Raw genomic sequence first — 17,154 nt, 5'->3', positions numbered from 1 at the left:
TAGAGTTAGAATGATGTACTTAAGAAAAAGATAAAGCAAAAAAAAAAAAAAAAAATCCATGATGAGGAGGATACATCAAGGAGATACAGGAGTCAACTGAAGGAGTTCCCAATGACTAAAGCTGAAAAAAATGACCTGAACAACAAAACAAGTAGTATTAAATTATAATCTGAAGTACAAAGTGGATATCCATGAGTTTTTCTGATATAAATAAATATAAATAAATCCATTCTATCCACTTTACTCAGTCACTATTACCACTCTCTTCATCTCTACTGAAATGGATTCCTCACCTTGTTTCTTGGCTACTCTAGTTCACTGTCCACAGTGATGTCAAAGAGACTGCTCACTCCTATGCCTAAAAACCCCACAACAGTGCCCCGCAGAAGAGCATCAATCATTTATTCGGATACTCTGTCCTCAAGGATATAGGGTATAACCCCCTACTTCTTAATCTTAGGCTATAAATAGCAATAACACCCCAGTAGCACACTGAGGGTCCAGATCTTACTTTCTACATACCACTCTTCACTTTAAGGCTCACTAATGAAATGGTTGATTCAAAGGATGGAGGAGGAAAAGTACAAGATAACCTAGGAATACCAAAGTTATACCAGAATGGAAATGCTTACAGAATGGGGGCATGACAAAATGATAGGGAATCCAGCTTGAAAAGACTCCCATTGGCCAAATCTGAGACAATCTGAACTACAAAATAAAATCTACTGAATACATTAAATAGGCAAATCAATAAATAACTGTGGGAAAAATGAAAAAGCTCCTCCTTTAACAACAGAATGGCATTTACTAAACAGAGAAGGAATAAGGAAATTAGAAAATCACCACTTGGAAACTGTAAAAATAATAAGGAAAATATGAAGAGAGAGAAAAGGAGAGGGCCAATGTAAGATGTTATCATTTGGGTAACTGAGGGAGGGCTACAGGGCTTTTCTTGGTAGTATTTCTGTGTCTCTTCTGTGATTTGAATTTATCATGTCTGAATAAAAAGTTAAAAGGAAAAAAAAGTCTGCCGTGAAGCAGAACAGAGAAATGGGGCAGTAAGTGAAGGAATATGAGACAAAAGAGGTTTTTACTTTTATCTTTTGGGATAGGAGGTGTCAGAGGATGCCTGTAGGGTGATAGGAAGTGAGGAAGTAATTGCAGAAAACAAGAGCGCTTGAGAAGGATAACTGGGTTGAGAGTCACAGCAGTAGAAGAGGGACTAAAACTTGTAACCCAACAACATTCAGAGTTTGAGTCCAGTTGGGGAAGGATGGTAGTTTTGGTGGTAAGAAGATGACTTTCTTTTAATTCTGAGTTCAATGAAGTAGGATGGATTTAGAAGTGAGATGAAAAGATCTAAAACAGTTCTGGAGAGTGAAAAAGTGAAGAATTTAGATAAGTGCAATAGGACTGTAACGGTGTTTAGGGACCATCTGAATGCAGTGACTGTATATTTAAAACAAAAAGTTAGTTCTTTCAGCCATCTTGAGATGCTTGTGTGCAGGTACAAAGTAGATGGATAAGTAGACTATCACCAAGGCTCAGACCTTGAGAGACACAAGGGAAATAGATGATGAGGGTGGTGGGGGGAGGGGAGATTGGAGGAAAAAGGAGGTAAGTAGTTTGCAAGAGCCTAATTATGATGAACCTTGAAATCTAAATTGGATAAGGAGGGAAGAGAGAGCATCAGTATTTGGGGGTGAGATTTGTTAGTATCTGTTAGCTACCCGGCCTGGAATACTGTGTGTGTGCTAGGGACAAAAAGTTGATTTAGATGTGGCCCTGCCTTCCCAGAGAAGGCAACGGCACCCCACTCCAGTACTCTTGCTTGGAAAATCCCATGGACGGAGGAACCTGGCAGGCTTCAGTCCATGGGGTTGCTAAGAGTCGGACACAACTGAGACACTTCACTTTCACTTTTCATTTTCATGCATTGGAGAAGGAAATGGCAACCCACTCCAGTGTTCTTGCCTGGAGAATCCCAGGGACAGCGGAGCCTTGTGGGCTGCCACCTATGGGGTCACACAGAGTCGGACACGACTGAAGTGACTTAGCAGCAGCAGCAGCAGCTGCCTTCCCAGCACTTACAATCTAGTAAGAAACATAAAAAATGAAAAATAATTTCTACAGAGTACACTACTAAATACACATCCACACAGAACTATGGAGGTCCAGAAGGAGGCCATTCAACCCAGCTTGAAAGGAGGGAGTTTCAGGGAGGCTTCTTAGAGGTGGTGACAGGGAAGCTGAAGGATGAGGGCAGTAGAGGCAGACAGACCTGCAGTCCGAAGGGTCAAAGGAGAAAAATGATGAAACACCACTGTTAGGACAACTACATGCTCCCATACTTAATAGAGTTCAATTCAGTTCAGTTCAGTTGCTCAGTCGCGTCCAACCTTTGCGACCCCATGAACTGCAGCACGCCAGGTCTCCCTAAAATTAAGACTGGACAAGGGTGGGACTGGCAAAACTGCAGATAATGCTGGGGGCAGATCACAGAAGACCACGTGTGCCTTCCTGAAGTGCTATTATAAAGGCAACAGGAACTAATACAGAGTTTTAAACACTGAAGATGCCAAATCAAATTGATGGTGTTGACACTCTAGTGGCAAAGTGAAGATGCCAAACTAACAAGAGTGACATGCTTTAGAAGACTGCTTGCTTCGCATGAGAAGGAGTAAGATATTTTTTGGAATGGAAACAAAGGGGCAAAAATAATTATACTAAAGAGTAAACATTAATGAATAAAACCCAAAATAGCTCTATTTTTCATATGCAGAGAGGGGAAATGAATGATTTTGTGTGTGTTAGGTATCGTTAGCTATTTTTCTACCTATTGTTAGGTATGCGGTGCCTGCCACTATCCTCTGGGGGACTATGAACATGAATGAGGTTTGTGGGTGAAGTGCTTTTGGGTTTTAGAAAAGACATGAATGTAAGGCATGATGATACTTATAACGATTACTGGGACTCTGGACCAAGGAACCAATGAGCAGGTTTTATAATAAATAAAATCAGACCTATGTTATGCTGTTGGCAAAAGAAACAATAAATGCATAAAGACTTCTTTCATGAATCTTAAGTTAGGTTGCTAAGTAATATATTTAAGAAAATTTTGTCTCTGTTGCTTAGCAAAGAATAATTACAAATTATATAAATATGCTGGTTTTGCACTTGAAAATCAGGGTGTACGTTTTAGGCAAAGCACTGTGTGCTGCTGCCAAGTCACTTAAGTTGTGTCCGAGTCTGTGCAACCCCATAGACGGCAGCCCACCAGGCTCCCCCGTCCCCGGGATTTTCCAGGGAAGAACACTGGAGTGGGTTGCCATTTCCTTCTCCAGTGCATGAAAGTGAAAAGTGAAAGTGAAGTTGCTCAGTTATGTCTGACCCTTAGCATGGACTGCAGCCTACCAGGCTCCTCCGTCCATGGGATTTTCCAGGCAAGAGTACTGGAATGGGGTGCCATTGCCTTCTCCAAAGCACTGTGTAGGTATAGCTTATATATACTGCTTCGAGAGTATGTTTTATAAAGCAATTTCATGTGAAAGCAGAAGCAACACGCGAACTCTCTAATTTACAAATCATCATGTATGCAGAACTGAAAGAATCGATTGACTCTGACTATAAAAAAAGAACTAGTTTTACTATATATAAGCATACATAATTCCTTAAATTATCTAATCAACATTCATTTAACAAGTACTTAGGTGTACAGCAAATTTTATAATAATATTAAGGCAGAAATCAATCTCTTCAATAGCATCTCATTTATACTAAAAAAGGTATTCTTTATTTAAAGACCTTTAACAGGAGTCAGTAAGGGCCAGATTGCAAACATTTTTAGCTTTCTAGGCCATGCAGCGTCTGCCTAGTTTGCTTAACTCCACAGCCCAGAAAACATGTAAATGAATGAGCAGGGCTTTGTTCCAATAAAATTTAATTTCTAAAAATCAAGGCAGCAAGCTGGAGTTGACCCATGGGCCAGTTTGCTGATACCTATGCTAAAACACACTTTTAAGTCTTATCAGATTCTCTTAGATTATCAATTTATTCAAAAGAACTATAAAATAAAGTATCAGAACATGAGAGGAGAGGACTCAAATTACACTTGAAATTTTAAGAAACTGCCTAAGAAGTTCCCCATTTATCTATTTTGCTTATAGAAAGAACAAATATTATATAGATACAGGATGCTGCAATGAGATTTCGCTTTAGGAAGGAAAGGTTTTCTTCCTTTTTCAGCTCATTTTCTTGGCTGAATGCTTTCCATCCATTTCGAAAGTGTCTTTAGAGTTGTCCAGTTTAATTTCTGTACTGCACTCGGCAATTACACATAAACCTGAAACAAACTGATTCAATCAATATGTCTATCAACATATTCAGAGAATTATGCTTGATTATATTTTAATCATCTGAACATTCCATTATTTGGTATGCATCTAGAATTCTCTATTCTAGTTTTTTTTTTTTGTAAACTAACTCATATGTTACACAGAGGAAGGAATAATTTGTAGTCACTTCATGTATATATGTTGGATCCATTCATCAAGGCTATAAGCTCTCCAGGGAAAAGAATATTTTCTCTTGCTGTAATGCCCCTTTGTAGAGCTAATGAAAGCTTTTCTTCAGGTAGTATCACTTACGCTTGCTGGCTTCCCGGGTAGTTAAGCTGGTAAAGAATCCACCTGCAATGTAGGGGACCCCACTTTGATTCCTGGGTCAGGAAGTTCCCCTGGAGAAGGGATAGGCTACTCACTCCAGTATTTTGGGGCTTCCCTGGTGGCTCAGATGGTAAAGAATCTGCCTGCATTGTGGGAGACCTGGGTTTGATCCCTGGATTGGGAAAATCCCCTGGAGGAGGGCACCATTCTAGTATTCTTGCTCGGAGAATCCCCATGGACAGAGGAGCCTGGTGAGCCAGAGTCCATGGGGCCACAAAGAGTCGAACATGACTGAGCAACTAAGCACAGCACACGTTGTCAATGCTATGAAAGTCATCCTTGAGTTTCTGTCTTCAGTTACTATTTTCCCTGGAGCTACTGGTCACTGTATAACAATTATAGAGTTTATTTTACATGAAAAGGGCCTGGAAATAGATAAGCTCACAAAATGGAAAACATTACAACTGAATGGGAATGTGACAGGGAACCAAGTGGGAGAATATATCACTATGACATATTTGTTCTAGGAAATAGTCCACAGCAAGAAAGTCTCCTTCTTCTTGTTTGATAATACTACTAACTGCATGTAGAGATAATATACAGTAAATGGCAATACACCCTTTATTTAAAAATTAAAAAACCAACCTAAGAGTTAAAAGCTGACTAAAGGGATGGGTCATATATTTGATTTAAATAAATGATGTATTGTTAATAACATATAGTCTATTGCCATATCCATCAAATAATCTATGCTATTTTTTTAAAATATGCACTTTGCTTCAAAGGAAAAGGAGATATTAAAGAAGCAGAAATTTCCAGATAAGAAGCATAAAAACATTTGTTAAAAGGTTATAAAGCAAAAAACATAATACGACTAAACCTACCAATTTTTTAAAAAGCATTGCAAAATTAAAAATAAGATGGCGGCTTTGATATAAGTGCAAGTTAAAGATAGCTGAGTTTACACCCACAAGAATTTGCAACTGTAAGATATGCTTAGTTTGGACTTCGAGAATTTATTTTTAGCTAGATAGATGGCTCAAATAGTTCCTTTGCAAGAAACTAGAAACCCCACAGTTTTAAATCTGTCTTATTCTTGTTTAAGACTCAAGAGGCAGAAACACAGGGTTACTGATATACAGAGTATTAATTTTTCTATAATTTTCTCTTATCTTGATCTTCAATTTCTCTTGTAAAGCACTTCAACTATTTTTACTCTCTGGTCCCCATGTTAGTTATGACTTGTGTATTACTGGCTTTAGAGGATGATGATTTTTTTTTTTAAAACTCAAACATGCTAAGGGTAGAGAAACTGGTCTGTAAAAGGAAATGCTAGAATGTTATTTCTTTTTAAGGTAAGCCATGGTGAAATGGAAGCCTTTATCCAGGAACAGAGTTGAGTAAACTAGTTGAGAGGTGAATAAAATAACTAGTTAATAAACTTGAAGTTTAAATAGGATTAGAAGATTCCGTTTCCTGATTCAAATCTAAGGTCCCCGTTATATGCTGCCAATACTTAGGTACACAGAATGGGCCTTTACACTCAGTTTCTGTTCTATTTGTATAGACTTTGAGTAACGTTTAAAATTTGCTTTATCTCCAGCAATAGCACTCCTCTGATGGAGCCAAAGCAAAAGCAGTACCCAGCTGTGGATGTGACTGGTGATAGAAACAAGTAAAGAGCAATATTGCATGGGAACCTGGAATGTCAGGTCCATGAATCAAGGCAAATTGCAAGTGGTCAAACAAGAGATGGCAAGAGTGAATGCCGACATTCTAGGAATCAGCGAACTGAAATGGACTGGAATGGGTGAATTTAACTCAGATGACCATTATATTTACTACTGTGGGCAGGAATCCCTCAGAGGAAATGGAGTGGCCATCATGGTCAACAAAAGAGTCCGAAATGCAGTACTTGGATGCAATCTCAAAAACGACAGAATGATTTGTTTGTTTCCAAGGCAAACTATTTAATATCACAGTAACCCAAGCTTATGCCCCAACCAGAAATGCTGAAGAAGCTGAAGTTGAACGGTTCTATGAAGACCTACAAGACCTTTTAGAACTAACACCCAAAAAAGATGTCCTTTTCATTATAGGGGACTGGAATGCAAAAGTAGGAAGTCAAGAAACACCTGGAGTAACAGGCAAATTTGGCCTTGGAATATGGAATGAAGCAGAGCAAAGACTAATAGAGTTTTGCCAAGAAAATGCACTGGTCATAACAAACACCCTCTTCCAACAACACAAGAGAAGACTCTATACATGGACATCACCAGATGGTCAACACCGAAATCAGATTGATTATATTCTTCGCAGCCAAAGATGGAGAAGCTCTATACAGTCAGCAAAAACAAGACCAGGAGCTGACTGTGGCTCAGACCATGAACTCCTTATTGTCAAATTCAGACTTAAATTGAAGAAAGTATTCAGGTATGACCTACATTAAATCCCTTATGATTATACAGTGGAAGTGAGAAATAGATTTAAGGGCCTAGATCTGATAGAGTGCCTGATGAACTATGGAATGAGGTTCGTGACATTGTACAGGAGACAGGGATCAAGACCATTTCGACAGAAAAGAAATGCAAAAAAGCAAAACGGCTGTCTGGGGGGGCCTTACAAATAGCTGTGAAAAGAAGAGAAGCGAAAAGCAAAGGAGAAAAGGAGAGATATAAACATCTGAATGCAGTGTTCCAAAGATTACCAAGAAGAGATAAGAAAGCCTTCTTCAGCGATCAATGCAAAGAAATAGAGGAAAACAACAGAATGGGAAAGACTAGGGATCTCTTCAAGAAAATCAGAGATACCAAAGGAACATTTCATGCAAAGATGAGCTCAATAAAGGACAGAAATGGTATGGACCTAACAGAAGCAGAAGATATTAAGAAGAGATGGCAAGAATACACAGAAGAACTGTACAAAAAAGATCTTCACGACCCAGATAATCACAATGGTGTGATTATTCACCTAGAGCCAGACATCCTGGGATGTGAAGTCAAGTGGGCCTTAGAAAGCATCACTACGAACAAAGCTAGTGGAGGTGATAGAATTCCAGTTGAGCTATTCCAAATCCTGAAAGATGATGCTGTGAAAGTGCTGCACTCAATATGCCAGCAAATTTGGAAAACTCAGCAGTGGCCACAGGACTGGAAAAGGGCAGTTTTCATTCCAATCCCAAAGAAAGGCAATGCCAAAGAATGCTCAAACTAATGCACAATTGCACTCATCTCACACGCTAGTAAAGTAATGCTCAAAATTCTCCAAGCCAGGCTTCAGCAATATGTGAACCGTGAACTTCCTGATGTTCAAGCTGGTTTTAGAAAAGGCAGAGGGACCAGAGATCAAATTGCCAACATCTGCTGGATCATGGAAAAAGCAAGAGAGTTCCAGAAAAACATCTATTTCTATTTTATTGACTATGCCAAAGCCTTTGACTGTGTGGATCAAAATAAACTGTGGAAAATTCTGAAAGAGATGGGAATACCAGACCACCTGATCTGCCTCTTGAGAAATTTGTATGCAGGTCAGGAAGCAACAGTTAGAACTGGACATGGAACAGACTGGTTCCAAATAGGAAAAGGAGTACGTCAAGGCTGTATATTGTCACCCTGTTTATTTAACTTCTATGCAGAGTACATCATGAGAAACGCTGGACTGGAAGAAGCACAAGCTGGAATCAGGATTGCCTGGAGAAATATCAATAACCTCAGATATGCAGATGACACCACCCTTCTGGCAGAAAGTGAAGAGGAACTCAAAAGCCTCTTGATGAAAGTGAAAGTGGAGAGTGAAAAAGTTGGCTTAAAGCTCAACATTCAGAAAACGAAGATCATGGCATCCGGTCCCACCACTTCATGGGAAATATATGGGGAAACAGTGTCAGACTTTATTTTTCGGGGCTCCAAAATCACTGCAGATGGTGACTGCAGCCATGAAATTAAAAGACGCTTACTCCTTGGAAGGAAAGTTATGACCAACCTAGATAGCATATTCAAAAGCAGAGACATTACTTTGCCAACAAAGGTTCGTCTAGTCAAGGCTATGGTTTTTCCTGTGGTCATGTATGGATGTGAGAGTTGGACTGTAAAGAAGGCTGAGTGCCGAAGAATTGATGCTTTTGAACTGTGGTGTTGGAGAAGACTCTTGAGAGTCCCTTGGACTGCAAGGAGATCCAACCAGTCCATTCTGAAGGAGATCAGCCCTGGGATTTCTTTGGAAGGAATGATGCTGAAGCTGAAACTCCAGTACTTTGGCCACCTCATGGGAAGAGTTAACTCATTGGAAAAGACTCTGATGCTGGGAGGGATTGGGGGCAGGAGGAGAAGGGGACGACAGAGGATGAGATGGCTGGATGGCATCACTGACTTGATGGATGTGAGTCTCAGTGAACTCCGGGAGTCGGTGATGGACAGGGAGGCCTGGTGTGCTGTGATTCATGGGGTCGCAAAGAGTCGGACACGACTGAGCGACTGATCTGATCTGATCTGAAGAAAACTAAAACACCAATTAGAGAACATAAGATACATGTACCTCACTATAGCGATAGTTACAACAGCCAAGATATAGAAACAACCTAATTACCCATCAACAGATAAATGGGTAAAAAAAATGTGACACACACACACACACACACACACACAATGGAATATTTGTTGTTGTTGTTTAGTTGCTAAGTTGTGTCTGACTCTTTGTGGTACCATGAACTGTAGTCTGCCAGGTTCCTCTGTTCATGGGATTTCCCAGGCAAGAATATTATTATTACTCAGCTATAAAAAAGAATGAGATCTTGCCATTTGTTACAACATGGCTGGACCTAGAAGGTAGGCTAAGTGAGATAAGTCAGACAGAGAAAGACCAATACTGTACTATTTCACTTTTATGTGCAATAAAAAAAGCAAACAAATGAACAAACATAACAAGATACAAAGTTATATATAGAGAGAAAAACAAGTGTTCGCCAGGGGTGAGGGTTGGTGAGGGGGAAGATAAGGAGAAGAAAGAAACAGGTGAGGAGATTAAGAAGTACAAATTTCCAGACTTCCCAGGTGGTCTAGTGGTTAAGACTCAGCCCTTCCACTGCAAGGGGCATAGGTCAGATCCCTGGTTGGGGAACTAGATCCTGCATCCTGCATTATAACAACAATAATAATAATAATGAGAAGCCTAGAAGAAACTTAAAAAAAGGAAGTGTAAATTTTCAGTTGCAAAATAAATAAGCCACAGGTATGAAATGTACAGTGTGGGGGATACAGTCAATAATTATGTGTTATCTTTGTATGGTGACATGGTAATAAGACTTACTGTGGTGATCAGTTTGAAATGTTTAAAACATCACATCACTATGTTGTGTTAAAGGAACTAGTATAGTGCTATAAGTCAATTACACTTCAAAAACACACTCGTAGAAAGAGAGCAGAGTTGGGGGAGGGGGAATTAGAGGAAGGCAGTCAAAATGTGCCAACTTTCAGTTATAAGTTCTAGGGATGTAATGTACAACATGATTAATATAATTAACACTGGTGTATGTTAGTTTCCAAAGTTGTTAAGAGAGTAAATCCTAAGAGTTCTCAACACAAGAAAAAAAAATTTTTTCTATTCTTTAATTTTGTAATGAGATGAAGGATGTTCACTAAACATTGTGATAATCATTTCATGATGCATGTATCGATAAATCAAATTATTAAACTGTACACCTTAAACTTGCATGCATATGTGCTTAGTTGCTAAGTCATGTCTGACTCTTTGTGATCCTATGGACTGTAATCTGCCAGGCTCCTCTGTTCATGGAATTTCCCAGGCCAAGAATACTGGAGTAGCCTGCCATTTCCTACTCCAGGGGATCTTCCCAACCCAGGGATCCTACTGGTGTCTCCTGCATCTCTTGCAGTGGTAGGTGGATTCTCGACCACTGAATCACCTGGGAATCCCACACCTTAAACTTATACAGTGCCATTTGTCAACTATATTTCAATAAAACTAGAAGAAAAATAAATAAAAAATTGCTTTATCCTCAGTAGGTTGCTTTTTAAGGACAGTTATTTTTTGGGCTCCAAAATCACTGCAGATGGTGACTGCAGCCATGAAATTAAAAGATGCTTACTCCTTGGAAGTAAAGTTATGACCAACCTAGATAGTATATTCAAAAGCAGAGACATTACTTTGCCAACAAAGGTTCGTCTAGTCAAGGCTATGGTTTTTCCTGTGGTCATGTATGGATGTGAGAGTTGGACTGTGAAGAAGGCTGAGCGCCGAAGAATTGATGCTTTTGAACTGTGGTGTTGGAGAAGACTCTTGAGAGTCCCTTGGACTGCAAGGAGATCCAATCAGTCCATTCTGAAGGAGATCAGCCCTGTGATTTCTTTGGAAGGAATGATGCTAAAGCTGAAACTGCAGTACTTTGGCCACCTCATGGGAAGAGTTGACTCATTGGAAAAGACTCTGATGCTGGGAGGGATTGGGGGCAGGAGGAGAAGGGGACGACAGAGGATGAGATGGCTGGATGGCATCACTGATTCAATGGACGTGAGTCTGGGTGAACTCCGGGAGTTGGTGATGGACAGGGAGGCCTGGTGTGCTGCGATTCATGGGGTTGCAGAGTTGGACACGACTGAGCGATTGAACTGAACTGAACTGAACTGATGCTCCATGTTAAATGATCTTACAATGAAGAAGTTATTTGAATGGGCTTCCCTGGTAGCTCAGCTGGTAAAGAATCCACTTGCAATGCAAGAGACCCTGGTTCTATTCCTGGGTCAGGAAGATATGCTAGAGAAGGGATAGGCTACCCTCTCCAGCATTCGTGGACTTCCCTGGTGGCTCAGCTAGTAAAGAATTCATCTGCAATGTGGCAGATTCTTATATTCAACCTTACAATAAATGTTATTTGAATAGTTCCCCCCAAAATTGCTGATGGAAAGAAAAAGAAAGGAAGAAAAGGAAGAAAGAATAATGGCAGGGTCAAGGAATTTGCCTTAGTCACTTTTTTTTCCTTTTCCCTTTATGTAGGAGACATACACTAGTACTCAACTTCTACTATTAGACTGCCAGTCCTGAGAACTTTCAATGTAGCATGCTATGGATATACTTCTGCTCCTAAAGGAATGAGGAACAGACATTTTCATATACAACTCAGTCACACTTAAAATCATTGCCTGGATGCATGCAATGACTGAATGATATGTATTTCTTCTAGTTTTAAGAATAAGTACTGAGAAGGTATTAAGAATAAATCCTGGGAAGCTCTCCTGGGAAGAATCTTTTGAAGTCAATCTCCTTGGATATCAGAAAGTTTTCCGCTACATACAAGGTCTATTTTTTATTATGAGGGCTTGTGAACTTTGTAAATTCTTCAGAGCTTAAGTTCTCAATTTTCATGGCAGTGCCCTTTCCCAATTACTCCACACACTGGGACATCAGAGCTACCATTAAACAGATCATTAAAAATGACAGATCAGGTCCTTACACCTGACTAAGTTAGTCTTGAGTGTAAATTGGATGCTTGGGGACATGCACGCTCTCCGTTGGCTCACTAGGGTCATATGACTGCATTGGAGCACAGGTAATTTAATTAACTAACTGGTGAAAAATCTGAGCTGGTGTTTAAAAACTGATGGAGATTTTGGCACTGCTGATAGAGTGAGTGCTCTTAATACCTGCTTTCAGAATAATACTTTCCCAATTTGGATTGAATCAGTTTAAATAGACATTTGTATCTGTGCTTCACTTCCACTAATATACTTGGAGAAAATGTTTCACCAAGATTAAAAGAAACACTAAGGGTAAGACCATGCATAAGAACAATATTCTATTTACCTCTTTTAAAAAATATACCGCACTGCCTTTCTACTCAATTTTGAAATATAAGAGAACTTCCTGAAACATTTCTTAAGCACCATCAGTCTTAATACTCTCAATTTATAGAAATCTATGAATATTATTTGAATGGTACTATATACAAAGCATTGTGCTGCTGAACTCATCCATACCTTGAACTACTAATTTATTTCTTAGTCTTGTCTGAATGAATTTGACTAGTATAGGTCAAGAGAACACAGCCAGGGTTATACCTCCATTAGAAATGGAACTTGGATCTTCTCAAGGTCAGTAACAATGTTATCTAAAATAAAATGTGTTCATAAAATACTACACTCCTTGCAGAAACCAAACAGAACATACTCAAACAGGTAAAATCTGCTTTTACCTCAACCTTGATTCACTTTGAAAGTAGTTCTGCAGTCTACACTTTAAATAGGAAACTTGGAATCGCTTGTTATCAGATCATAAACAAAATGCCTATATTATAAAAGAGTTCATCTTCTCCAAACATCTGAATTGTCAAAGAAATATTGAGCTTCTTTATATTACTCAAAATAACACTGAGTTTAGAGTTATATATCAGACTTGTGAAGTTAAAACTCAAAATACATGAGTTGGATTTTTTAAAAATCAAAGGGAGAAAAAAACTAAGCTGGCCAGGGTTAAGAGAGGTAGCATGGCACACAACCTACTCTTGTCTGCCTTTTATTTCTGTCCTACTCTGCTTACAACTTAAGGAAAAGGATCCTTGGCAGATATTTAAAAAAGCAGGAATTTAAAATAATTTTTTAAACTAATTAAAGGTATTTTGGAAATAGTCCCTTGAATTCTTCAGAAGGATTACCAGCAATATTTTGTGTTGGGTAAAAAAAGAACACTATTTCTCTTTTGAAATGTCTGATTACTAAATTTATTTTCATACAAATGTTAAAACTTCGTGATAATGTTCCAAATTGTTTGGAACTGCAGAAGAGCCAAAAGTACAACTATGAGAAGATTTAGAATTTTGAGCTATACTATTCCAAACACACCATCTACCATTTTGTCTAGAAGAGTAAATTATTTTTTAACTTACTGCTTCTAAATGATTTTTTACTTTAAATAAGAAGTAGGAAAGTGACTATATACTTTATATCAGAAAAAATATCCTACCAATTTTTTTAAGCAATTAGCATTTATCTTCAGGCTTTCCATTTCAAATGCAAATACATCTTGATGAACTCAACTCTGTCCAAACAATATACATAATTAACAATAGCAAGATGTATTACAGAAACTTATACTGAGGCCTATTTTTTTTTAATCTAAACTTACAAATGGCATAAAGTATTTTTTATTCAATTACTGAATGTTTTCCAATTTATTTCCAACACAAAGCAGTGGAAGAGATCTGAAATTGGAGAAGGCCTATGCATTGATTACTATCTTGACTGTGCCTGAGAGGTTCCCAGTATCTGGACAACATCAAGGACTATCTGTCATAAGCTGGAATGTTGCTCAGGGGTCAAGCCATCAACTTTGAGGCAGTTTCTTAGATGACATCAGATTTAGAACTTTTCAGTGCTATGCAGCTGCAGGCAATAATAATTTGTTCCTCCTTGTCTAAGAAGATACTAAAACAACTGTTTTTCAAAAAAACAAAAAATGCAGAAGAAATAGCTGCCTTCAGGGAAATGGGAGTTGGGACTCCCTACCCCAAGTCCTTATTGCAATGTATTTTGGAATGAGACACTGAATTCTCTACTGACACCCCCCAGTCTGTAGCTTACTCTGTCCGTACCATTTCTTTCAAGGAACGTTTTTCTTATATCTGGCACGTAGAAAATATTAGGGCTTATCTCAAGCCCTAATATTATAACCTTATCTTATAACCAAAACTTTCCCCCTGTCATTGCTTCTTTTAGCAGCAATGTACTATGATGAAAAACTGTGATAATTTTCCAAATGTGTTTACAAGCAACTTTTCAGGAACACAGGTCTTTTGCTAAGGCAGGAACATTTGTATTTACAACACAGATCTGAAACACCTACATGTTTGTCTGTAAAACAGAGCATGTTTCTCTTGGCTGAAACAATGTTTCATCTTCATATTTGAGCAGGAATTTGTAAATAGGTCACCCTTGGTATTTTAGCCAGAAGAACATGTAGCCACTGGTTTTGTTTTAGCAAAAGTAGTGAAGTTTAACAGCATAAAATATGATACTTCTACTTTTGTGCAGGCATATAACGTTACCATCTGAAGCCTTCTTTAATTCAGTTTTCAGTTTTTCTTTGTCTTCTTCTAGTTTTTTATTTTCTGCTTCCAAAATGTGTTCTTCCTTGCCATAGTTTTTCAAGAGCTATCAGAAAACAAAGTTATAGAAAGAAGTAGTCTTATATTGTAATAGCCAGACATTTTTTTAGGAAAAAAGCTAAATAATGTATTTTAAATTACTGGCCTTTATTCTTTGTCCTTTTCAGTGCTTTATACTTTTTTACAATGTAAACTTTTGTTAACAGAAACTTGGGTTTTTGGTAAACACACACACACACACACACACACACACACACACACTCTTTCTTCTATGATTGAAACCTCTGACATGAAAATAACAAGAGTTTCTGGCTGGGCTACAATTAAAATTATATTTTCAAAAGTATTCAGATAAAACATACCTTTTCCTTAATATGTGATGTTAATCTAAGGGAAAAAAATAGTTCTGAGGGTAATATTACTTGGAAAGCCTTTATGTTCCAACTGCAGAGCGGTCTACTCAGACTAGGTTTATATTGATGATTTGTAAGAAAAGAACATGTTTTCAGGATAGAAATGGGTAAGTGGAGTATGACAGGGCCACCTCTATGCTTGGACAATTCTACCTAATTTACATTGAATGGTCTCCAAATTACTTTTATCCAGTTAATCTTTCATAATATTATTTGTATTTTCAAATCTATTCTGGCTTTTAAAGTGTTTGTTTTATGTTTGTAGCTTATCTTTTCTAGGCAAGAAAAATTAAGATCTGAATAGTAAAATATTTGACTAAAATAAAAACATCATGGGGTAAAAATTTCACAGCCTGGATGGAAATCATCAGTGTTAATAGAAGTAAGTAGCTGACATTAAAAAGAACATTTTAAGATGTTTAAAGATGTTAAATTAATGTTTGAAAAACAGAACATGTACATATTGACATGGGTTATTTGACTAAGTAAAAAGGCAGCAATTTGATACAGAAAACCTCAACAGTAAGAAAAAAAATTAACTCAGGACAATTTAAAATAGACATAGAAAAGAATTTCTACTGCAGGGTGATTCCTTTCCTAATGTAAACTGACATTAAAACACTGATATATTAAACAAAACAAAGTTCTACTTAGCACTGCTACTACTACATGCAAATATTGTACAATACTATGTAGTATTAGGAGTAAAAATATAACAGAAATACAATCTTTTGCTCTCAGGTAAACTCAGGCTTGAGGAGAAGGCAATTCAACCCACTCCAGTACTCTTGCCTGGAAAATCCCATGGACGGAGGAGCCTGGTAGGCTGTAGTCCATGGGGTCGACAGGAGTCAGACATGACTGAGCGACTTCACTTTCACTTTTCACTTTCATGCATTGGAGAAGGAAATGGCAACCCACTCCAGTATTCTTGCCTGGAGAATCCCAGGGATGGGAGAGCCTGGTGGGCTGCTGTCTATGGGGTCACACAGAGTCGGAGATGACTGAAGCGACTTAGCAAACTCAGGCTAGTGGAAATGATGATATGAGCATAAATATTGCAGCACAAGATCAAATACAATACTGCTGTGCTACAACAGAGATCAGGCAGATCCAAAGGAGGAATTAAAACTCGAATGAATATATAATTCCAAGAATTTTAAGAGATAAAGAACTGAAGTACCTATTAAAACCGAACAAGTCTCATATCTTTAACATAAAAAAAAAACACATTTTTTTTTTAAGAGCAGAGACTAGGGAAAAAAAATCCCTCTGAATTCTACAGGTCTGTTGACCACTTCAACACAATCCTTACTTTTACTTCACTTGAATTCATTTCGCACAGTCTTCAGTGATTATCCAAACTGGAAGAGAACCAATGAGTTACAGGAAAGCTTACACTGACTGCCTGAATTAATATGCCACTGACTTGGAAAAGTTGAATTTGGTGTTGGTCTTGTAAATAAGCTTTCACTAATGCACCTATAAATCTGTTCAACTTTATTATTGAATTATGTGTAACTTGATGCTGGAGAAAGACCAACAGCCCTGGAATCTGAAATTTTATAGCCACTAGCTATAGTAATGCACATGTAAACTGTCCTACCCACCTCACCCCACCTGCCTAAGTGGCTGCGAAAAAACAAGAAGTAAAGCTCCACCACTGTTGTTATTTTAAAGCAGTCATATATAAGTTAATTGGTCTTTCATAATTATTTCATTAACTGAGTATCATAGCAGAATGGGGTCCCATGCACCATCTGCAAGTCATTTCATGGGCTAGCATATGATTGAAGGGAACAAAACAATGTGGTTTAGAGTGTGGATTCTAGAGGCAGGCTGCCTGCCTGGATTCAAATCTTAGTTCTGTCTCCTATTAGTGGAATGATTTTATACAAGTCACTTAACCTTTCTGTGCCTCCATTTCTTCATCTATAAAATGCAAATAGTAACAGCACCAACCTCC

The 17,154-nt window shown here is 38.2% G+C and overlaps 1 protein-coding gene and 1 non-coding gene across 4 annotated transcripts in view; both read right to left on the bottom strand.

The window, feature by feature from the left end:
* BCAP29 (B cell receptor associated protein 29) overlaps nt 1-17,154 on the bottom strand; it is a 52,522-nt gene that overhangs the window by 16,395 nt on the left and 18,973 nt on the right. For all 3 annotated transcript variants that reach the window (XM_070787252.1, XM_019958683.2, XM_019958682.2), the window contains exon 6: nt 14,716-14,821. In XM_070787252.1, coding sequence (XP_070643353.1) covers nt 14,716-14,821 — 106 coding nt within the window. The remainder of the gene's footprint in view (nt 1-14,715; nt 14,822-17,154) is intronic.
* Nucleotides 11,665-11,794, bottom strand: LOC139182853 (small nucleolar RNA U109). The gene has a single exon (XR_011566422.1). It is a non-coding gene; the product is annotated as a small nucleolar RNA U109 (small nucleolar RNA).

Source organism: Bos indicus, chromosome 4, assembly GCF_029378745.1.
Source record: "Bos indicus isolate NIAB-ARS_2022 breed Sahiwal x Tharparkar chromosome 4, NIAB-ARS_B.indTharparkar_mat_pri_1.0, whole genome shotgun sequence".
NCBI classification, from domain to species: Eukaryota; Metazoa; Chordata; class Mammalia; order Artiodactyla; family Bovidae; genus Bos; species Bos indicus.
The sequence above is the reverse complement of the archived record's forward strand: the minus strand, read 5'-3'. Positions and strand labels throughout refer to the sequence as shown.